Source organism: Cetorhinus maximus, chromosome 38, assembly GCF_964194155.1.
Source record: "Cetorhinus maximus chromosome 38, sCetMax3.hap1.1, whole genome shotgun sequence".
NCBI classification, from domain to species: Eukaryota; Metazoa; Chordata; class Chondrichthyes; order Lamniformes; family Cetorhinidae; genus Cetorhinus; species Cetorhinus maximus.
The window spans coordinates 4312860-4338170 of NC_135916.1; the positions used below are offsets into that span (position 1 = coordinate 4312860).

General features: G+C 44.0%; 1 protein-coding gene across 1 annotated transcript in view; it reads right to left on the bottom strand.

Moving 5' to 3' along the window:
- Positions 1–2020: 2020 nt before the first annotated feature.
- LOC144672522 (Fc receptor-like protein 5) overlaps positions 2021–25311 on the bottom strand; it is a 374607-nt gene continuing 351316 nt past the window's right edge. Inside the window, exons 8-14 of the mRNA XM_078534366.1 lie at positions 17244–17531; positions 13298–13594; positions 11877–11969; positions 8456–8483; positions 7747–7790; positions 4978–5015; positions 2021–2269 (exon numbers count right to left, since the gene is read on the bottom strand). Coding sequence (XP_078390492.1) covers positions 2204–2269; positions 4978–5015; positions 7747–7790; positions 8456–8483; positions 11877–11969; positions 13298–13594; positions 17244–17531 — 854 coding nt within the window. The 3' untranslated portion in view covers positions 2021–2203. The remainder of the gene's footprint in view (positions 2270–4977; positions 5016–7746; positions 7791–8455; positions 8484–11876; positions 11970–13297; positions 13595–17243; positions 17532–25311) is intronic.

The window sequence follows — 25311 nt, forward strand, 5'->3', positions numbered from 1 at the left end:
TCTTCCTCAAAAGGCGGTGGAGACAAAGACTTTGAATATTTTTAAGGCAGAGATTGTTAGGTTCTTCATTAGCAAGCGGGTGAAATGTGGGGTCGATGTTACAAACAGATTAGATCTTATTGAATTGCGGTGTAGCTGGAGAGGCCGAATAGTCAATTACTGCTCCTAATTGGTAACCCTAATTACCTGGGGGGCTTTGGAAGAAGAGCAGCTCATTCGGCCCTCGAGTCTGTTCCACCATTCCATTATATCATGGCTGAACTGATTTGGGTCTCAGCCACATTTTCGAAGGGGGGAGAGGAGTGTATGCCCCCCTGGCCTTGGTGAGGGTGGGGATGTGTGTGCCAAATGCCTTGGGGGTGAGGGAGGAGCCTGGGAATGAGCCCCAGCCCCCTGCAAGGTAACCACAGAATGACCGAGCGGCTGAATGGCCTACTCCTGCTCCTGTGTTCATGTTCCGGTATGTTTTATTTTTCTTACCAAACTGTAATGGGGCGGCAGCATCTCTGCTGGAGTCCATTCGCCTGTTGTATGCCCACTCTGCCAGTTTATTGATATGTTGTGGATAGCGTCCAGGTCCAAATCAGTGCGGACCCTCCCTCCGGTGTCGTGTCAGTAAAGAAACATATTTTAAAAGAACAACTAGGTCTAAATCGTTAATATAAATGCTGGTTTTTGAGATGATCCGGATGGAACCTCATTTCCCTATCCCAGTGACAGGAGTAAAACCAGGACCAGGTCATTTGTCAAATTATAATATATTTAATGAGAAACTGAAAGGGCGGGTTTGCTTTACAATCAGACTGGGATAAAATTAAACAGCTACTGAAGCATATTAAACAACTATAACAGTGAAAAGAAACGCTTTCCCAGCAGCAAACATCATTAAAATCCCCATCTGAAGTGGAAACGGATTTTGCATTTAGTTTCTGGGCTTTAAGAATTTTCCAGCCTTAGCGCAGAGAGGGAAATCTGGCGGAGGAAGGGACCAATCCGACAGTTGTAAAAGGACAGGTCACCATCGGTACCAGTGGAAGGGAATCAGTCCCATTCCATAAGCGTCGTCTGATCCATCTCTCCGCATCTTCCTTCTGGCACCCGGCTCAGGCGGGGCTTCCCGCCCAGGGACAGAGATTCAAATCTCTCTCCTTTTCTATGAAGGTCATCAGAGCGATATCCCCTTTCTAGTGGGGTGAGGCCAGGGGGGAATATAACAGGAAAGCAAGGGTAATGGTGTCCGTGTATCTCTGTCATCCATTTTAAATCCCCCACAATCTGGGGGATCCGGTCTTTAATGTGCCGGGTTAATGAGCAGCTTCATCTTACCAGAAGCTCCGCGTCTATTAACCTAGCGCATGGTGGGTGCCGTAAACCTTCGCTAAATTCGGCTTCCCCCTCCCCTCTCCCACTCGGCTGAATAGCGGAGCGTTCACATTCTCTGGAGGAGGGTTTTGGGCAAGTTGCAATTTGCGCCTGAGCGGTGCGGGATCAGCGGAACAGTCCAAATTCTGTCAAAGAGTTTGGGATAGCAAAAGGCGTCGACGTTAAGCGTCAGGTCAGCAGATACTTCGTCAGATTCCAATTGGAGAATCTGTGTTCAGTTCTGGTGACCACTCCTCGGGATGGAGACATGCCCTTGAAGCGGGTGCACCACAGTTGATTCCTCGCTCAGGGTGTTAAATGATGAGCATAGACTCGGTTAAAGTTCCCTTGAGGATCTAAAGTTGATGAGCCATCAGTTTGAGATGGTTGCAATGTTAAACCAATTTCATAAATTAGATCGGAGACCCAGACAGCAGAATATACATATTAAAAGAGAGGTAGGTAGTTATGGAAAAATATCAGGGATTGCCAATTGAGAATTGAGAGCTTTTTTGTAGTTATGTAGGGGCTATCAAAGATTATGAAAAGAGAGTAAATTAATAGCTGCAGAACAGCCATTATATCATTCACTAACAACAAGCTAGAGAGTTTCAATGGCCTCCTCCAATTTGTTATGTTCCAATATGTTAGTTCAGACGGCACATAAAGTAAACTCAACACCAGGAGTGGTGTAGCTCTTCACTAGTAAATTGCAGTCATCAGGAAAACTCTGTAAACAAAGAGTTTCCGTGCATAATATTGAAATAGGCGACATGTTCATGATCATTGGGCTGATCGGCTTTGGACATCTCGCTGAAGGCCCGGGAGTCCTGGAATTGTTCTACAGCTTCACCTCTGCGTAGATGGTTCTCTCCTCACGCTGGGCTTGGCCGGTGTCTCGCTGACGCTGACAATGAAATGAAAGGTGCAGTGGGTCAGAAATTCAAGCAGCTGCCTTAAATTCTCATAAAAGTTCAGGAAATTCTGTCAGCAGATGAAGCGTGGCAGGAACATGCAAGCAAACTCAACAGCGGGGCTGGTCCTGTAAACAGTTCCTAATGGTGAACAGACCTCAATGCTAAAGGGTATTGACGGTCTGTTCACTGTTACCTTTGCCAGTGAAGCTATTATCATAGAGGTAGCTGTTTTCGAACTAACAAAACGGGACTCGCCATCAATGGCATGGAAACAGGAGATTCCGAAGAAGTGAGGAATTTTCTATGTAAACGCAAGCGTTACGTGACCATCATCCAAAGTTCCACTGGCTTCAAAGGGGACGGGAATCCAGCGGATATACATTTGTCGCCCGGATTCTGATCACCAGAAGAATATACCAAAACAAGGAATAGGATCTTAAGTAGGCCATTCAACACCTCGATCCCGCTCCGCCATTGGACAAGGTCATGGCTGATCTGATTGTGTCCTTAACTCCAGTTTCCTGCCCCCACCGCTCTCCATAGCCATTGACTCCCTTGTCAATCAAAGTTCTTACTAACTGAGCCTTCAATATATCATTGAACCAGCCACCACTGCTCTCTGCGGGAGATAATTCCAATTACAAAAAACGCTCTGAGAGAAGAGGTTCCTCCTGATCTACGGTTTAAATGGGGGACCCTTTATTTTTAAACCCTGCCCCCTCCTCAGGTCGAGTTTCATACAGGAGCTGAATAATATTCTGAGTATCCACCGTACCAAGCGTTCTCTACCCCTCAGAATCTTATAGGTTTCAATATGATCATCTCTCATTCGTTTGAAGCTAAATGTGCAAATTGACATCCTTCCATCATCTGGTAACATCCTCATTCCAGGGATCAGCCAACTGAACCTTCTATGAAGTGCTTCCAATGCCACAACGTCCCATCTTAAGAATGGAGAACTATACAATCGTCGCCTCACCAATGTCCTCTATAGCTACCATTTTACCCCGAGGTAATTTTTACAGTGTTTATCAACAGATCATCTAAACATGGGTGGAAAAAATTGGATAAAATAATGTTTAGTGTAAGACATTGTTCAGTCTGGGAAACAGAAATATGCCTTGTTTAGATAATAATGTTTCTAGTATTGCACACACAAACCAAAAATGTAACAGAAACTACTGTATAGTGCCTATATCCGGTTCAGTTATTCGTCATTTATATGAAGGACATATGTGACTATGTGGGGCGTAGTATTAGTAAGTTTGCGGATGACGCAAAGATTGGCCGGGTGGTTACCAGTGAGGTTGAGTGTCTTGGGCAACGGGAAGATAGAGACGGGATGGTCAAATGGGCAGATAAGTGGCAGATGGAATTTAACCCTGAAAAGTGTGAGGTGATGCACTTTGGAAGGATTAATTTGACAAGGGAGTATTCAATGAACGGCATGACACTAGGAAGTTCTGAGGAGCAAAGGGACATTGGCGTTTGTGTCCATAGTTCTCTTAAGGCAGAGGGGCATGTGAATGAGGTGGTGAAAAAGGCCTATGGGAAACTTGCCTTTATCAATCGAGGCACAAATTACAAAAGTAGGGAGGTCATGTTGGAGTTGCATAGAACCTTGGTGATACCACACCTGGCATACAGTGTGCAGTTCTGCTCGCCACATTTTAGGAATGATGTTACTGCACTGTAGAGGGTGCAGATGAGATTCACCAGGATGTTGCCTGGGATGAAGCATTTTAGTTATGAAGAGAGGTTGGATAGACCTGGGTTGTTTTCATTGGAGCAGAGGAGACTGAGGGGCGACCTGATAGAGGCGCAAATGATTATGAGGTGCATGTGCAGGTTGGATAGGGAGTAGCTGTTCCCCTGAAGAGTTAATCACAAGGGGACATCATTTCAAGGTGACGGGCAGGAGGTTCAGGGTGGATGTGAGGTAAAGCTTTTTTTACCCAGAGGGTGGTGAAGGTATGGAATGCGCTGCCTGGGAGGGTGGTGGAGGCCGGTTGCCTCACAGCCTTTAAAAAGTACCTGGATGAGCACATGGCACGTCATAACATTCAAGACTATGGGCCAAGTGCTGGCAAATGGGGGTTAGACAGGTAGGTCAGGTCTTTCTCACGTGGCGATGCAGATTCTATGGGCGAAGGGCCTCTCCTGCACTGTGCGATTCTCTGATTCTGTGATTCGGGGTGCATTAACATGTGCAGATGCAATAACGTCATCTAAACTTTCAATTCACTTCATGCACTGCAGAGGGAGCAATTCTTCATTTCAGTTTCGAAGATTCGTGGCTACTTAGGTTTGTCTGTTCAATCCACTGAACAAAAATTGACCCAATTGGATTCCCTTACCCGCATGCATTTCGGTGGAAATTTTAAACGTGCTAAAAACGTGATCGGAAGAACATTTCTACGAATAATGCTTTACGAACGAACAAGAGGGTAATGATATGAAAAATGAGAAATGGGGACTCAGTGGGTAAAAGCAGGGAAAATGTTGCTCACATCCGTCCACGAGTCTGAGTGGGCAAAATAAAGAGAGCATCAGAGAATATACAAATCACCCCCTCACCCGCACACACCCACACACTCTCACCCCCAAGCGCCGCCCTAACCCCCACTCACCCACCTGAACCACCCACACTACCCCCTTCTCACACACACACAAACACACACCTGTTATTGCAACTTACATCTCTCTTCGGATTTGTTTGTTGGATAAGAACAGCGTCTAAATAAAACAACAGCATATTAAAAACAAGATAGTGTTTTTTTAAGGACTGACAATTTTCCTTCCTTTCAGTGATGTGTTTGATGTCAATGGTAGCTCTGTTTTCCCGAGGATGTGTCTTTAACTTACCCTCCGTGCCAAGAAGTAGAGGCAGCTAACCTTCAACCAGCACAAAGAGGCCTTTGACTGCTCGTCAGGGACCGAATACGCTTTTAATATTTGTCTTTCATTCCCATTATCTTCTTTAATACAGGACATGGATTGAGCAAGGTTTTCCCCGGGAATGGGGAGCAGATTTACACTGTGTGGCTCGTTATGGTTACCAATATCACGAACGCAAACTTGGTATGACAAGTCGCGAATGGACATTTGTTCCCAATGTCGCCTTAACTGTATCACTTTGCATATTTGATAACCATTTCATAACCATAGTTGTTTTTTTTAATCGTCTTACGAATTTATGCCAGGGAAGAGTTGGTCCTGAAATATCAATTTAAATGTTTTGAATAATATATTGACCTTATTCGCTCTTCACAGCGCAGGAATTCTCCAATTTCTCTCAGACTTTTCTACCATTCTCTTCCCATTGTAGCAACTTTTTGGCATTGCCTGACCACCTTTACAATGGAAACTGTCAACATAGAATTTGTCTAACGCTGTCCCACCGCTGGCCACTCAGTAGCACGTTAACCTGCACTGTACAGGAAGGTCTATGAACGGAAAGATGTGGGCCTCACCCATCCCTGTGTTTTTGCCGCTTGAGTTATCAAGTGGCTTGATCTTTAAATGTACATACAAAATGAACAAGTGGATCACAGTACAAATATGACAGAATTAGATTAACGTTAACTAGATCCACATATCCGCCACATTCAAGCCAGCCATTCTTCACCTGAACACTCAATATACATATAACGGCATAAGCTCATGTTCCAGTAGGTTGACATAGCATTGCTTAGGATATGTAAAGCACAACTGAGCCATTCGGCCCAACCAGACTATGGCATCTTTTATGCCTGGCAGTACCTCCTCAAGCCATTGCGCAGGAAGGAAGAGCTGAATTTTCCTTGGGCTGGGGATGGGTTGGGAGGGTTTAGGTGGTGCCCAGAACAAGGAGTCACGCTCTCAGTATACGGGTTGGTCATTTAGGATAGAGATGAGGAGAAAACCCCTCACAAATAGGGTGGCGAACGTGTGGGATTATCTACCACAGATGGCTGTGGAGCCAAGTCACAGAAAATTTGTAAGAAACCATTAGGTTTATAGACGCGAAAGTCGTCAAGAAGTATAGGGTGCGAGCATGAGTATGGCGTTGAGATAAAGCATCAGCCTTGGCCATATTGAATGGCAGAGCAGGCACGAAGGGCCCAATGTCCTACTCCTGAACCTATTTTCTTACTCTCTATGTTTAGTGCAAACCTCGCTTATACCTCATATCTCACCTAGCCTCCCCTCACATACTTTGAAATTTTGGGGGCCGCCACTCCCAGGTGTGGTTTGCTCCACAATCTCAGCATTTCTGAGTAAACTTTCCGAGATGAATTCCCACTCCCGGGCTTCAGGACAAAAATCAAAACTTACATTCCAGTGAAGTTCCAAGGTTATGACTCCAAAGCCAGGCACCATCTGCTGGCCCGGAGGTTGAAAAAGCTCGCGGAATGGTATTCCAAAGAAGAGTCTGGGAGATATTCCTCGCCTCATGAGCAAGGCTTACTCCACAAGCAACATCACCGAAGCAAAATAACTGATCTTTATCAAATTGCTGTTTGTGGGAACTTGCTTTCAGCATATTGGCGGCCGTTTTTGCTACATAAGAAAATTTCAACTATCAGTTCCTTGTTTGCTGTGACAATGATAACTTTAAAGAATGTAGTTACTGTAGCTTTAAGGCTTATTGTGTTGCACAGTGTCATGTGACAGTGCAAACGAATCAACTTTAAGCGCGGGGAGCCTTAGAGTGGGAGTTATTTATCACTTCGTGGAGCTTGATGGAAGCATGTAGCTGCTGTTGCAGCTTGTAAATAAATTTCGATGCTTCTGAGGAGAAATTTCTCTGGAAAATCAACGCGTTGGCAGTTGAAAAGCGCTTTGAAGACGTTATTGGTTTAGTATTTATTTTCTATAATTGCAAATGCTCCTCCATTTATCTTTCAACTTAGAATATTCAGAATACAATATTAGTTTACTTGCGGGCTGTCATTTTCATTGCCTCTGGTTTTGCTCTAGCCCACAACTAGAAACATTCTCCTGTTTTTCAAAGAACCCAATGAGCTAAACCCTCAACGTCCCATTTACATTAGCGACGAGACCCAGCGAATGCTAAACCCCTGCTGAAAGTTAAACCATCCATGGTAACACTTGTAAATGTTTTAGACCCACTCAAGCTTCTCTGTCGATTTCTTGTTCTACGCTGACCAACGTTGTTCTCAGGGCTAATTCGTGGATCCACGTTTTGACACACATTCCGCTTAACCTTATCACTTTTCAATTCAACCACTTTAGAAATCAACTGCTTGGGGTGTGAAAGGAGTGTTAACTTTCATCGGTAAGTTTAGAAATTACAATAATTGCAATCGCTGATCCACTTGCTACTCTACAACTTGTAAGCTCTAACTTTCAAAGTTTTCTACAACCCATCTATACATTTCTGCTAGTTATTATTCATGAAGTGCTGACAAATTTCTGAACACAAAGGACAACTCTGTGTGTGAGAATTTCAAACTGAACTCACATGTAATGGTTTCGTTGATTTGGTCTCCAGAGGGAACCACATTCCTTCAAAGAACAGAAAGGGCCAGTTAGTCACGTTACCTGATATAACCCTCGTCATTAAACACTTGAGGCAGACATTGAATGGACCGAAGGCGCGATTCCTGTGTTAAGTGTAAAAGTATTCCTGTTTGCGTAACCAGGAGCATGTTTCTATGTAACTGTTTCAAGCCTAAGCTTGTAAATTGAATGGAGAATTGTTGAGTGAATGCAAACTGCACATGGGGGAGAAAGGGGATGGGGGCGGGAGAGAGCATGAGCGAGAGAGAGAGCGAGAGACAGAGAAAGCTAGTACACGAGAGGTGGCGTATGAGAGGGGGCGTGAAAGAGGGAGCGAGAGAGAGATTGTTTGAGATGGTTCATTTGATTGCGAGTCTGTCTCTTCCAGTATCTGTGTATAGCTTCTGGTTCGAGAGTCAGTTTCTTGCGTGCTTGTATGTGAGCGTGCCACTTTATGAATTATTTTGTTTTCGTGTGTGCATGTATTTGTTAGTCTGTATATGCACATAATTACTTTTGCAGTGAGAATGTAAGTGCGGGTGTGAGTGGAATACCTCGTGTTTGAAATGAAAACGGCACAATGCCTATACACAATACAAATTGCATGAGCGTTGGCTTCTGGTCATAATGTCGGTCGCTTGTCATTGAAAGTAAATACTTAATGGTCTCACCTGGTTTCGCTAATGCTTGCCGTCTTTCCTGAGAAGGAAACATAAGGATTAAATGTCGAAAACATAGTAGGAGCTTGAGAAACAAATAAAAGAGCAGCAAATGTCTTTGAGCATCTCATTACCCATGGAAATGTGAATGGTGACATCATTGTTCATTGACAGGGCTCCATCAGTTAATTTTCAACCCCAGGATCTGGGAAGTTTGAATTCGGTGAATGAAATACAATTGGAACCAAAGAAAAGTTAGGCTTAGTCATGGTGACCATGAACTTATCCTCAATGAACCACCTTGTCTCAGAATGCTGTCTCTAGATTGCAACCTGTTTTCGTGTCGAGTTGACGTGTAACTGCAGAACCCACAGTAATGCTGTGGATAGTTAAATGCTGCCTGAGAGTCAGTAAGGGCAATGGGGGATGCTTAATATATGCTGTCTTCCTAGTTATGCCCAAAACTCATGAAAAGTAGGCAAAAAAAAAAATGATTCCATGAAAAAAAACAAAGAATTGTCAAGTGCCTAACATGCATGTTGGCGTCGTTCTTCCTGACTTCCCGGTCCTGAGAGGCGAGTGTCACATCAATGCATTGAGGAACTGGAGTCAGCTATTGTAATTATGGGTCGTGCAGTAGCTCAAATTGTCTCATGTCTGTTAGACCGGATGAGCGTGTGGTTCCAGCAGATGTATCCATAGATGGGGCAGCGTGAGGTCATTATAAAGAGGAATCTTTGCTCCGTATTTCTCAACAGTACAATTATGGTATCGGGTGACAGTAATGATGACGAACACGTTAAAGGAGAGAATGGCATTTCCATCAATGAATTCCCCTCTATCAAAGTCCATGATTTAACATTGATCGGAAACTGAGCTGAAATAACCTTATAAATACTGTGGCTACAAGAGAAGGCCAGAGGCCAGGAATCTTGCGGAGAGTAACTGACTTTCCAAAGCCTGTCCGCAACCTACAAGGCACAAGTCAGGAGTGTGATGGAGTACTCCCCAATTGACTGGATCAGTCAATTTCCAACAACACCCAAGAAGCTTGACACTGTCCAGGTCAAAGCAGCCCACTTGATTGGCACCCATTTCACAAACATTCACTCCCTCCACCACCAGCGCACAGCAGCAACAGTGTGTACCATCTCCAAGGTGCAACTGCAGGAACTCACCAATGTTCCTACGTCAGCACCTGGCAAACCATGAACAATGCCATCTAGCAGGCCAAGGGCAGCAGACACAGTGCAATACCACCACCTGGAATTTCCCCTCTAAGACACTCACCATCCTGACTTGTACGAACTGGGTGAAAAACCTGCATCTCCCTCGCTAACAGCACTGTGGATGTACCAACTCCATATGTGTTGCAGCGGGTTAAAGTGACTGCACACCATCTTGTCAACGCTAATTATTGAACAATAATTAATGTCCTTGGCGCTTCACCCACATCTCCTCAATTAATTTTTTTAATAATCAGACTGTTGCATAAGCGGCAATAAAACTAATGGCGAGAAAGTCATTCTACTCAACGTTATGACCAGGCTGGTCATGGCAACGGGAGACAACAGTTCCAGGGAAAATGTCGATACAGGACAGCAATGACCTCCGTGTTAATGAGTGCAGAAGTCCAGGAAGGTAAGGAATGCAAATCAGCCTCTCTAACATTCAGGCAGTAATAGCCTGGTATATTCGTTGAATTAAAGCTTGTTTGGGAGTTTTTGAACATGGTGTTTAGGGAGTAATGGGGAGATATACTTTATTAAGGACGCTGTCTTTACATGGGTGAGCTGGAAAAAGACAGAATTGCCTCAAGATTAGCCGTATTGACAAGGCCATCGGGACTGAATGAGATGAAGACCCGGGGTTGGTATTCAGGGAAGTGAGGTGTGCAATTTGAATGCAGGGACATTTCTTAACGAGATGTGCAACTGCGCATTGAGCAGTTAGTGCAACACATGTAGGGTCTGAGATTAATAGTGATGCTTGGTGGGAGGTTGAGGGGCGGGGGAGGGGAGGGGAGGGGAGGGGAGGGGTGGTGGGGAGATATAAAAATAAAATTCAAAATTAATTTAAAAAGGGTTACCCAAGGGGCGAATGACAGAGGGCTAGGAGGCAGAGTGGAGCGAATCTTCACATGGATAAACTGGTTTTCGCCGATTTTCAAATGCAAGAGCCTTCCAGACAAGGAAACCTGTTCAACGCAGCTTCACACGTACATCATAAGGTCTGTAAGGTGCCCCAATCCCATTGCAATATACACATCTTTTGAGAATGATTCGAAGACGCTCGACTCCACAACTGTAGCTGGTGTTTTTTCTTCGCCCGACTACTCTTGAGAAACTTCCTTATCTCTGACCCAGCTTACTTTACAGCAGCTGGAGACTGCCTCCATCTGTCTAATCTCCATTTCCTGCCATGCCACATATTTCATCCCGCCTTCTCTCTGAACAGCCTGTATAAAATCAGGACTCGGAGCGCTCCCTCTTTACATCTTAACCTCACAGGTTCACAGATTTTTAACGGCACAGAAGTGGGCCATTCGTCCCATCGTGTCTGCAACGTTTCTCCAAACGACCATGATAAACTAGTGCCATTGCCCTGCCTTTTCCCCGTACCCCTGCACATTGTTGCTATTAAAATAATGATCTAATGCCCTCTTGAATGCGTCGAATGAACCTGCCTCCACCTCGCTTCCAGCCGGTGCATTCCAGACCCTAACCACGCGTTGTGTGATCAACATTTTTCTCACCCCACACTTGCTTCTTTCGCAAAATACTTCATATCTGTGACCCCTCGTTCTTGAACTTCTTACGAGCAGAAACAACTTATTCCCATCTACTCTATCCAGTCTCCTCATTATTTTGAACATCCCTATCAAATCTCCTCTTCGCCTTATTTTCCACAAGAATAGCGTTCCCAACTTCTCCAATCTATCCTCATAGTTGACGTTTCTCATCCATAGAACTATTTTTCTTAACCTGAAAATGTTGGTGCAGACATTTCAATTCGCTGGATTTTTCAATGCGATCCCAGTCATTCTGTCCCCAGCCAGTGAACAATTCTAACCCAGTGATATACCCTGGACGGCAGCCCAAACACAGCGGTATGCCTGAGTCCCGCATCATGAACCAGCCATCTGTTCAGCTCTTGTGAAATCAATGCTTGGCTATCAATGCTGGATATTGGACGGAGTGTCTGCAAGGTGGTCGAATTAGTCCTCCCAGTCTTGCTATTACACCCAAGGTTAATTTCTACCGGGTTCATCGCCATTGGCTTTTTCACCCTTCATACCGGCATCACCCTACAATTAAGGTTGGAAGTTAGGGAATGTTTGAATTAGTATTTGGTTCAAATTGGTCACCAAAATTCGGCCGTTACGTTATTCTGTTCAAATGGATGACTGGTAGTTGCACATATTGTGACCTACCTTTCCTCCAGAAGCAGACGCCCAAAAGAACAAGGATGAGAATCAGACCCACAGCAGAACCAACACAAGCCGCCAGAGCAACAGGCTTCTTTTCTGAACGAGATAAATGGAGAGAGCAGGACAGTGTTAATGATCAGCTTCTACAAGAAAAGCAATAATCTGCAGTTTAATGCAGGACAACAATCGAGGCTAGAGTGATTTAGAAAGCAAAGACAAAAAAAGTGAGACAGAGAGACAGAGACAGAGAGACAGAGACAGAGAGACAGAGACAGAGAGACAGAGACAGAGAGACAGAGACAGACAGACAGAGACAGAGAGACAGAGACAGACACACAGAGACAGACACACAGAGACAGACACACAGAGACACACACACAGAGACAGACACACAGAGACAGACACACAGAGACAGACACACAGAGACAGACACACAGAGACAGACACACAGAGACAGACACACAGAGACAGACACACAGAGAGAGAAATAGATAGCGGAAGGCAGAGACAGACTAAGAGAGAAACATGCAATTATCCAGCAGAGGAAGAGGCCTGTGGGGCCATCGTTCATGTGCCTAAACGTTGAATGGCATGTTTAATTACCCCCGCTGTCCGACCCCACTCGCTCATCGCCTTGTAAGTTTCATTCCAATATGTGTTTTCAGTTGTGTTTTAAAAACTGCTGAAATGGATTCCATAGTGTTACAGATCACAAAGAACTCCACATTCACAAAAATAAACTCCCTCTGATTTTTTGACCTTTATTCTGTGCTCCCTGGTTAGAAACTCTCCCACCAGTGTTCAAATTTTCTCCCTGTTTAACGAATCAATTTCGAACGGTTTTATTAAAGCAGCAGTTAACATTCTCCCCACGTAAGACGATCCAGCATTTTCCACGCTCCTGATACATTTTGCAGGGTTTTTATTTAGTCATTGCATTGGTAGGATAACCTGTTGCAGCATTTGGTCTTCACAGTCCGTCGCCCCTCCCATGTCTAAGTAGCCCACGCGAAAACACTTTCAGAAACAGCCAATCAGCAATGGAGCTGGCAAAGGGGGTGGGTGGGGGGGGAGGGCGCGGGGGCACACGGGTGCGTGATAATACCTCCGCTGGAATGAGGCAGCAGAATGCTCAATTGTAATTGCTCGGCCAATTATTTGCGTGATTGTATCATCAAGTGCGCCTTTGGACATAAACGGCCTACCTATTAGCAGGCAATTTATCGAGGCTAATGGGAACAAGTGTAATTTTCACTGGGTCAATATTGCACATGGGAGAAAAGAACAGTCAGCTCTCATTTCAAACCAGATTGAATTGTTAAGAGTGTAAAATAGTGTAGTGAGGAAAGGGCACAGATTGAAGTTAAAGCAGGAAAACCTTCTATTCCGGTCGGATGGATATATTAACTGTGACTCCTACTCACCTGTCACAGTGATGTATACAGGGTCACTCAGAGCCGAGTATAGATTTTTCCCGTCAGTCAGTGCTTCATAGCGACAGGTGTAATTTCCCATCTCAGAGTGATCGACATTCCTGATGGTGAAGGTGACAGAATTGATCCCTGAAACAGCAGACTTGGCACCATTGTGGTTCGCATCCCCTTGTCTGTGTAGGTAAAATGCGATGGCAGGATTGTCCCCGGGACTTGTACAGTTAAACGTGAGAGCTCCGCCGCGAACAACAGCGCTAGAGTCCACGGATATGTTTGGTTTGGGAAGAGCTGAAATTTGAACCGAAGACGTAGTAACGATTGAGTCCAAATGCAATACTGGCTTTTGTCAAAAAATGGAACTCACAAAATAAAACTTGTGGTAAATTTTCATAAAACACTGCTAATCCCTCATGTCAAAACAAAAATGTTGCCAAGACTCAGGAGGTCAGGCAGCATCGGTGGAGAGAGAAACAGGGTTAACGTGTCCAGTCCGCATAGCTCTTTTTCAGAGCTAAAATGGCATAGAAATGTGATGGATGATATAGTGAGAGGGGGCGGAGTATATGGAGCAAAATAAACGGTCATGGGAAGATTTTTTTTCAGAAAGGTGTCATCGTCACAAGACAAGTGGAATGGTAATGGCAGTGTTAAAGATTAAACAAGGTGGTAATAGTGTCAAAAAGTTAAGGAAAGCTTGTGTTAATTGGACACATCAGACTTTTCGCATTAACATTGAGATCAACAACCTCAGATCATGGACTCTCTCCTCCATGTTCACACATGTCCTACGCCCTCTCCCGCACAGGGCCATCTGTAACCTGTTTTGCTGACAGAGTGTTGACCCTTGTTCTGCTATTAACACATTCTGTGAACTTGCACATTTGCCGCTTTTACCACTTTATTTAGTCTTCAATGCATCCATTAACAATCCATTTCTATTTTCTACCCGACATCTTTGTCAATCTCTTCTGGGCCCACAATTATCCCTGTCCTTCTATTCTGCTCCAGCATCTCCACACCCTCTTCAACTCTGAAGAAGAGTCATACAGACTGTAAAAGTTGCTCTATTTTATCTCCACAGATGCTGCCAGAGCTGGTGAGGCCTCCAGAATTTTCTGTTTTTCTTTAATATTGTCAGCATCCGCCACATTTTGCTTTTATTTTACTGGTTAGCCCTCACTTGGAATTGTCTGTCTAGTTCAGGGAAGGATAACCATGCCTTGTGACTAGAATGGTTTCAGAGAGGAGAGCATGTAGACAGACTGGAGAAGCTGGGAATTTTCTCATAGTTCAGGGATGGTTACGTGAGAATTTCATAGAGCCTTGCCAACTCATTAAAGACTTGAAAAAGTAAAAAAAAAGAACAATGGGTACAAGTGGTAGAATATTTAGGTACCAGATAACATATATTTAACATGATTGTAAAAGAACCGGAAGACATACATTGAAATTTGGGATAATGCATAATGCAGTAATATGTAAGAATTTGAAATGTTCTCTCTGGAAGTGAGGTGAAAGCATATTTAACAGGAACCTTTAAAGGGAACTGGAAAAACATTGCTGAGGCAAAACTTGGCAGAGGTTTTCGGATAAAAGCCTGGGAATGCAGGTAACTTACCTTCTAAAGGGCAACTATGAATCTGAAATAAATGTTGCCCTTGCCAGTTACTACGACATCTCAAGAAGTAATGCGGAACAAGTTGATAGCTCTTTCAAAGAGCCAACACAGACAGGATGGGCCGAGCGGTCTCAGTCTCTGCTACTGCAATTTCTGATTCTGTGATTAATGGTGACACTTGCAGCAATGGGCCAGTATGTCGGATAAGGATGAGACAAGATATGGGCACAACGTCACTCCCTCTGTGTCTGTTACACAATGTGAAACACGTATTTTTTTAAATCTTATCAAGAGCGATTCATTAGGCTTGGGTAATGGAGTTCAATTCGTAAAACATGCACATCTACCTCCGACAGTGCAGCACTCCCTCAGTACTGGCATCGGTAGAATGTCGGCCTGGATTATGGAGCTCAAATCCGAGAGTATAAACATCAACAACCGACAGTTAGAAATCCCAAAGTTCTGTCACCGCGGGGAGTTTCGGCCTGGATTATGCAGCTCAAGTGGTGGACTATATGCACCTACCCCCCGAAAGTGCTACGCTCCATCAGTACTGGCACCGGGGGAGTGTCGGCTTGGATTATGGGGTTCAAAACCTAGAGTATATACATATTCCTCCGGAAATGCAACGCCCCTTCAGTACCGTCACTGGAGGAGTGCCGGCGTAGAATTTAGAGCTCAAGTCCTAGTGTATATTTCTCTAACTCCGACAGTGCTGCAATCCCTCAGTGCTGTCACCGGGGGAGTATTGGCCTGGAATATGGGCCTCAAGCCCTAGAGTATGTACACTAACCCTCGATAGTGTAGCACTCCTTCAGGACTGGCACTGTGGGGAATGTCCAGATGCACTTTTGGAGTTCATGTGCTGAAGTGAAAGTTGACTCCATTGCCTTATAATTCAGGCGATAGTGCTAGCACACTAGAATATTTTTTTTTTGGATCCGTTAATATAGTCCAACCATATCGAAGGTATCAATCTCTGTACATAAAGCCAATGAATGACAATGAAGGCACCATTCAGCACCGGGGTGCGGAAACTCTTTCGAGTTATCAACAGTCACAGATTGCAACTCTTTCGAGTACAATCACAGTTCTTGGTTTCCGGGAGTGGGACATGAACCCACAACCCTCTGATTCAAAGGCGAGGGTGCTATGAACTGAGCCACAGCTGACACCTCAACCGGGGTGCGGAAACTCTTTCGAGTTACCAACAGTCACAGATTGCAACTCTTTCGAGTACAATCACAGTTCTTGGTTTTCCGGGAGTGGGACATGAACCCACAACCCTCTGATTCAAAGGCGAGGGTGCTTTGAACTGAGTCACAGCTGACACCTCAACCGGGGTGCGGAAGGTGTATCGGATGAAATAATCGGCCTAATCCAAACTTAATTAAGTCTGTGACACTTCGCGCCAATGGAAAATCTGTTTCCCCCAGTTACAGAGCACTTCAACTGCTGACTGTCCCTTCACACCATACTCCTGCCATATCTTCCGGCCCACTCCAGCCCCTGCAATCACAGGCGATATAGAGCGGGTCATTTCAATGTCCATCGGTGGCAATAGTGGAATGAGATCACCGATCATTTCCACCCCTTTCTGCTATTTCAAACGATTCAGCTTGCTACAGTGAATAGTGTATTGATTATTTGAGAGCACAACAACTATAAATAGAATTGTTTAAATCCCATTTCCCTGCCACTCACCTTCTCATGTTACTGTTACAGCCTGGCTCTGTTTGGAATCGAACTGGTACACTGTGACGTAGGGAAAGGCCTAACCAAAACGTGAGATAGGCTGTGACGCACATTAGATTTGTAGAGTGAACTTGAATATTCACGCGACATTACTCCCTCCCCCCAGTGTCAGGACCCTTCAGCCGCTGACTGTCACCCTACTCCCCAACTAGACATTGAGTTATCCAGTCAAGCGTTCAGTTAGCTTTGGGAGACTTCCCTCGCCCAGAGACAAATGAGGTAGTTCGGCTTACAACTGTTTTTCTTAGTTGCTTTTCAGAAGCTAGAGTAGTGGCCCTCCACATCCTTCCTGATGAGGAGCGTATCCTTCCCTTCCAGCCTGCCACAGATGGTGGGGTGTGGGAAGGATCTGCAGGCTCACTATCTACCTGTATGGAGTGGGATTCGAACCCGGAGCTTTTGGTTCAGGTGTAGTGACACTAACCCCGGACCACCGGAACTCCGCCCTGTTATACCTCTCTCCTAATATTCAACGTTTGATTTTGTTACACTGAACAAAAGATAGATCTGTGGAAGTAGCAGGAGAGAACAGATGTATTAACAGTATCTGTTGGCATCACTCACTTGCTATCGTCACGGTCACAGACTCGCTGTCTGGTGAAACAAGCCAGCGATTGTTGATGTAAATTCCATATCTGCATTGGTACTGCCCTCCTCGGTGTTCAGCCCGAAAGGAAAACCTAACAAAACTGTCCTGTGTTCGAGTAATGTGGATCTCTTCATTATTCCGGAAAATCTGGAAAGTCTTATCGCACATATCTCCAGTCACAGTGCAGGTGATGTTCCCCATCTCTCCAGGTAAATACACCCCAGTTGGTTTGTTAAATGTGATCACTGGTTTTATGGGCGGAGCTGTGGTGGAACAAATGAAGACAGCAGTTTGAAATGGGCCATTTGGACGTCATATACAGCAGTAAATTGTGGACTCAATAACCATTGATATGTGCAAGGAAAACGTTTCACATCCGGGAACCAGATTCCACACATGGAGAGTCCGGGATTTGATTACAACAAAAGGAAGACAACACATTACATTCCAAATGGCCGCTCAGGAATCAAGGACGTCCCGAACAGCCCTGCAGTCAAAAATCTGATACTGAATTGTGACAAATATAATGCAGGAAGAAATGCTGAACAATTACCCAGAGCAAGACCACGCATACAACAATGAGTGGCTGAGTGCAAAAGTTTTTAATGTGTCATTGGCTGCGGGACTATTATACCATGAAGAGTGCAGTGGCCCCTCTCCGCTGGCACGGGGAGAGCCTCGGACTGCACTGATGGAGCTCGCAAGCTGAAGTGAAATTGGACTCTGGTGCATTATGATGCAGGCGAGAGTGCGACCACCCTGGATCATAATTTTTTTTAAAGTTTCTGCTGAATTAGTCCAACAGCATCGAAGGTATCAATGTATGGAAATAAAGCAAATGCATGGAAATTCAGTACCGAGGTGTGGAAAGGACCTCTGATGTGATAACAGACCTAAACCGGCCCCAATTGAGGCTGTGACATCTCCCATCAATGGACACCTGGTTCCCCCCGTGACAGAGAAATTCAGGTGCTACTGTCCCCTCACACCACACTCCTGCCTTCCCCGCCTGCCCACCCCAGCCCCGTAATATAGTTTATCTTGAAACAAAAATGTAGCTTCTGTCTTCATTCATGTGGTGTGGGGATCGCTGGCTGGGCGAGAAGTGACTGGCTTGCTAGGCCATTTCATAGTTAACATTGCTGTTGGTTTGGAATCTCATGTAGGCCAGGTCAGTTAAGGGCGACATATTTCGTTCGATAAAGGACATTAAGAAACCAGATGGGTTTTTACCACGTTCATTTATTTGTCACCATTCGACTTTCAATTTCATATTCTATGTTGAATTCAAATTTTAACATCTGTCATGGCGTGACTCGAACTCAGCGGTCAGTTTATTACCCTCAATGCCTGGAATATTAGTCCAGTAGAATTGGTGGTCTGATAAACGAGCTTCAGGATATACCAATCTCAGATTTTGTACCTCGGTGCTGTAAAAACAACTTTGGTAGACAGGTAGAGGATGCCACCAGAATAGTGGAATACTCCCGGTTTTAACATGGTCTCATTCAAAGTCAGTGAACAAATGCAATGGCCCAGACAATTACAAGCATAACGAGCTTTTGGTTACTGAGTGAACCACTATTCGAGATGGAAATCTGCACTTCCTCTAGTTGATCCATTGAATATTTCTAGATGGGGTTGCAGACAGGGCTTTTGGACAGCGAAGATAGTTCTGAAATTAAGCTTCTGCAGCATAAGAGGATGGCTTCCAGGCTAAATATTGTGATTATTGAAAACAAATGGGAAAATTTGCGGAGTTTCAGGTAAATAAACTGTTTTGTAAAAGAGATGGATACACTATTTTAAATCGTTTCTGAGTCCACAACGCGGGGAGATAATCTCGGGATTAAAATTAAACCTTCCAATGACTATTCTGACAAGAAAACATTGAGACCAGGAGGACTCTGCAGAATAACTCCAGAGTCTAGGTAAATTGAAAGTTTGTTGTTTGCTTTAGCTTGTAAATGTTTACTTAGCCAGTGTGTATGAAGTGACGGACTAATTGGACCAGTCATGCTGGCATTGAAAGGCGGAACAGACAAACCTGATAAAATGGCCTCCTTCGTCCTTACAACCAATGCTGGGGCTTGGAGTGGGAAATTCAAATAAATGCCGAGGCCAATTTAACATTAAATAGAACATTGTTCTATGACCATCTGGAATGCTGGATTGTTGTCCCGTTATTCTCCACACAGAAAGGAAAGGGGTAAAGTGTCAATAAGTGAAATTTCTCAAGGCGTCATCACACTTGCATAAACTATAATGTATCCTGCATTGCAGCTATCAATGTTACAACACAATGGGTTACAGCAATCAAATTAATTGCGCTTAAAGCAAGCTGACTGATCTAACAATATGGGAATTAATTGTTTAATACCAGGGTTTTAGAAAGAAATGCCATACTTACATTGAGACACGCTCCAGTGAACCGCAAATGGCACTGAAAAGAAAGAAGATGAAATGATTAAATGAAGACCAGTGCCTTCCTTTTGTTCCCAAGAATCAGATGTACAATGCAGTACGGAGAATCCCCGCCCCCACTCCCATTGTATATTTGACAGCTTTTTTGTGGAGTTTTGCAATTAACTCAATTCCCTGCTATTCCCAATATCCATGTTTCCTGCTCTCGACACAGCTAATTACTCAATTCTCTTTAAAATGTTCATAAATACATTTCAGGTCGTGCACTCCAGATCACAACAATTCTAAACGTGTAAATCAATGTGTCCCCCTCATGTCCCCTTTGGTTCTTTTGCCAATCATTTTCAGTTGTGTGTCCTATGGTTACCGACTCTTCCACCACTGCAATCGATTCCTGTTTATCCAACCCATCAAAATCCAGCATTATTTTGAACATCTCCATGAAATCCCCTCTTAAATCTTTCAGCCTTCAACAGAACACGCCCAGACTTTCCCGTCTCCCCCACACAAATGCAGTCTGAAACGGCCAAGCACCGGCAAGACGCTTGAGTCAGACCCTTCAGGAGTGAATTTAGGAAACGCGGGTGGTCTAAGATTGGAGCAATCTTGGGCCAAAGGCGAGGTCAATGGTTTCATCTTTTCCAAATTAAGGGCATTATTTGATATCGATCCGAGATTACGTGTGCAATTTATTTTCACGTTGGGTCATGGATTGGACGCATTACAGGCTCGGCCTTTTCTAATGATCCAATTGCCCCTGGGAACGTTGAATAAATAACTTTCCTGGTACGAGCCTGAGCACAATTGGGTTATTATTTTTTCTCGATTTGAGAGCAATGGACCAGGGTTACGCTAATTAAAAACGATTTCACGTCCAGAATTGGGATTCGAACGTGGGCCCCGAGATATTTCTCCCAGAATTAAAATTGCCACAACAGCACCCTCACACCAGTTTCCATTCAGCAGCTTGCTCGTAATTTAATTTAATGGTGTCACAGACTTGAAATGTTAAATGTACTATTCATTTTCATATATCCTATTCAATTTCCTGGTATATATGTTCTAAGCCGAACCTGCCACCTTCTCCAACAGCTGAAAATGTATTGAGGTTGAAAATTTCGTAGGAAGTGAGGAACAGAGAAGCAGACTTCAACTGGACATGGGCAGCCTCGCGAAATGTGAATGATATTTCCTGAAGAGAAGTGTGAGGTGCTGCACTCAGTGAGGATTCAGGAGAAAAGGCATCCTGAAGAAAATTATAAAATGTTCCAAAATGTGCAGGAAGAGAGTTCACAAACACCAATATTTCAAGATGGCGGAAACACGTTGGAAGCAATTCAGAGAAGGTCGAACAGACTGATACCTGGAATGTGCAGGTTGTCTTATGGTGAAATGTTGTACCGGCTAGGCATGTGTCAGCTCGAATTTAGAAGAGGAAGAGGCGACTTGATTGCACACATTAGACCCAGAGGGGCCTTGATAAGGCGAATGTGGAGAGGGCGTATCCACTTGTGGAAGCATCTAGAACTAAGGGGTCACTACTTAAAAATAAGGGGTCGCTCATTTAAAAGGAAAATCAGGCGATTGTTGTCATTTTCCAGAAGGTCCGGAGTCTTTGGAATTCTCTTCCTGATAAGGCGGTGGAAGCAGAGTGTTTGAACATTTTAAAGGCAGATTTGGATATATTCTTCGTTAGGAACATGATAGCTTATCGGCGATAGTTGGGATGCCGATTTCAAGTTGCTATCATATCATCCATGAATTTATTTAAAGGTGGCACAGCCTCGAAGGGCCGAATGGCCTACTCGATATTCGCACGCTCTTATGTAAAATTTGAAGAATCATTGAGCAAAGAAAAACTTGCAGGAATTGAAGTTCCAAACATAAACACAAACAAGTTAAAAACAGAGGACGCGATTCTTTAAACTACATATATCATTGCTAGGCCTCATCCGGGATATTACACACACACTGATTCAGAACAAAGAAGGTTATTGGGTTATTTGCTGGAGGTTTCCAAATCACAAAAGTGTTTGCTTATGTGAATGAGGAGAAGTTGTATTCACTGGCGGGGTGGCCGGTAAGCAGATGACCCAGACCAGATTTCGAGTAATTGGAAAATTAAGCAGAGGGGGAGTTGGGGAACCATGGGGCGCCCTGCAAAAATTTTCCAGTGGGATTGGAGTCTGGACCTCATAACACATTGGGGATGTGTTATGAGGCCCAGACAACTCTGGCTTCCGTTCTTACTCAGGTTGGTTTGGCAGAAGGGCGCAGAATGAGGGTGACGTATGTCTCCAGGTTCAGCTCTGTATCTATCCCTCGATTCTCACTTTTACCTTTGAGTTTCTGGCTTCAGCTGTCACACGAGACCGCTGAGCTCAGTGAGAAGAAACAGTCCGTGAGAGTCTGGAGATTATTTTTTTCACTGTGGTTAAGGGACCTTGGTACAGCTGTCACTGTGTACCTGTCATTGTATGTGTCTGTGAGTCTCTTTCTCTGTGGGCTCATGAGTCTCTCCCTGTGTTTGCATTTACCTGTGAACCTCTGTGAGAGTGTATCACCCTATATGTCAGTGTCTATTTGAATGTCTCTCTATGTTTGTTTGCCTCTGCCTATGTGACAGTCTCTATTTGTCTGCATGTCTCATATGTTCATTTATCCCTCGATGTGTGTCTGTCTGTATCTGACGTGGTGTGACTATCTCTGTTTCTGTGCCTGACTCTATGTATGTGTCTGCGTTTCTGCCTCTGTCTGAGTCTCTGTCTCTGTCGGCGATCACCATTATGGAGTGAATTCATGCCATACCATTAGCCTTTGAAGTTTGAAAAAAATAATTCCAGGAAGGGACACGAGACATTATGAGCAGAAAGAGCAGCTGCTGCAATGTGTTCATTTAAGGAAGTTACAATAGCAGATCAGAGCAGAGCAGAATCGAGTGTCTGAATGACCTACACCTGCTCCCATTTCTAATTAACTAAGATCGTATGATCTTACATCTGGGTTTAAAAATGAATGAAATGTTTAACTTTGTAGGAGGGACATTAAAGTGTGGTGCAAAATGATTCCACGTGAACTTTACAAACACCACTGTACATGCATTTCAAAAAGGACTAATTTGTATCTTTGCGAAATTAAAATTGGGCCAATGTACCACATATAGCAGCAATTAAAAAGTCCAGCACAGAAAGGGCGGGCCTAATGGCCTCCTCTGGTATAAGGCTTCTATATCTCCAGTTATATTTGTTGTACTGGGTTTCCATTTGCAAACACTATCAACAAATAATGGGAGTCGTCAATGTATCCCTTTTGCCTTAAGGGCAGAACTCAAATGAAATAAGTTTTAAAAATCAGAAAAGGTCAAATTTCTGACTGACAGAAAGCTTCAGCGAATGCAATGGAAATCAGCATGGGGCAGGGTTTGTGCAAACACAGAGCGTCATTGCAGGTCCCCACATGTGTCCAGACCAAGAAACAATGAGAATGTGTCAGAGCTCCAATATGGCACAGTTGGAGGCATTGAAAGTGGTATTGAAAAAATGGAATGGTGTTATCAAGAGGTGAATTCTCAACACAAAGGTAGATGCTGCATGTTTGGTCATTAGTCTCTTGCCACCCTGCAGATCTCTATCTCAATGATGTGCTCAGCTCTAGCAGACTGATTGAGGAAGTGGAGTTAATTTGGAGTTAATTCAAGCTTCCAATTTTAAACGCTGCCTGAATTATTCACTAGAATTGTTTAGTTGCGCAGTTGGTAAAGACACCAGCTCCAAGTTAACAGAAGGTATATAGAAAGCAGATGAAGGCTGGGAACATGCCTGAACAGTAAGCAAAACACTTAAAATGGTTATTATTAAAGAGGACATTGATAGCACTTAGGCGTGAGAGTGGAAGGGGGCGGTTTCAAATTGATTGGGCTTCAGTTCAAAGAAACAGGAACTTAGCGTCTGTCAGTAACGAGACTGAATTAGAATTAACAGCAATAGCCGAAAATAAATTTACCAGACTGTTCTCTAATTGTAGTCACATAAGGCAACCAGGGCTAAGCAGACTATCGGCCCTGCCGAGGTCATGGGCAGACCATCAGACTCTTATTTCCAAAGAGTAAATTCACTATTCTCCAGTACATATCACAGAACCAGCTTCCAGCTTTAAAACCGATAGATCAGAATGTACTTCAACATGTGCAATGTGGAATTCAGGAGATATATCTTGACCCAGGAAGTGGTCATAATATGGGACATTGCACTTCGTGGAGTAGTTGAGGACGATGGAATTGATGTATTTCAGGGAAAACGGGTTTGGTAACATGTGGGTGAACAGCATTATGAGGAAGTGGTGATAACGTTGGATAAAACAGAGTGAGGGGAGGTCGCTGTGGACCATCAACAATAGCATAGACCTGTTGGGCCGAATTATGTCTTTATCAGCTTTAAATGCAATTAGTTTCAATGGATATCCGGAATGAAGCGTCAAAAATGCACTAACCGGAAATCACTGTGTTCAGCATCGAAGCTCTTCACTTCTGATCAAGTGAAATTTAACCCTCACAGCAAGAACAGTACATCAGAGTGAAGAGTTTTGTTTGAACACACTGAATACGAACATATTGTAACAATATTGTTGACATGACTTCAGCCTTAAATAGTATTCAGCTTTTCTAAGAGCCTCTGTACTGTGAGGGCAACAGCAGCAGTTGCTGGTTCTCAGTCATTCATTTATCATCAAAACTGAATTCAAGACTGCTCAACACAGAAGCCGCTTCAATATTGCACCAGCATCTTCAATCATCTCAATGTCTGGATGCATTTGGGGGCATCAGACAAATTAAATGGGTTAAAATGAAGGATACTGTCAGTTTTTGAATATTTGTAAGACAGAGGTGGATAAAGTATTCATAAGCAAGGGGTTGATACATTAGCGGGGTATGAGGGATACAGATGACCTAATCATCAGATCAGCCATGATTTTATTAAATGACGGAGCAGGCTGAAGGGGCCGAATGGCCTACTCCTGCTCCTTGTTCGTATGTTCATAAGTAAACGTTGAACAAACTGTGGAAAAACAAAACAGCAGGAATTATAATTATAAACATAAACGCAAAGAGGTACAAAAGAGAGGAAGTGATTCTCAAAATACATAAATAATCGGCTAGGACTCAACTGGGATATTCTGTCCAATTCTGGCATTAACTTTAGGGAGGATGCCAAAGACTTGGAAAGGGTGGGAAGGACATTGGACACATTAGTACCAGGAATGTGGGGACTTCAGTTATGTAGAGAGATAGGAAAAGCTGGGATCGTTCTCCTAATTGCGAGAAATTCAGTGATGGAACACACAGATTCAGACACACAGACTCAGACAGACACACATGCTGATACAGAACAGAGAAAGCTTTGAGGAAAGATGCTGGAGGTCTCAAATGATTAAGAGTTCATCGTGTAAATAATGGGAAATTGTATCCACTGGTGGGATGGTCGGTCAGCAGATGTCCCGGATTTCGACGTATTCGAAAAGAAAGCAGAGGGGGATCTAGGGAAACATGGCGCTGTCTGGAAATGTTGTCAAACGGGATTGGAGTCTGGAGGGGATGTTTTGGGAGGTCGAGATTCCTCTGGC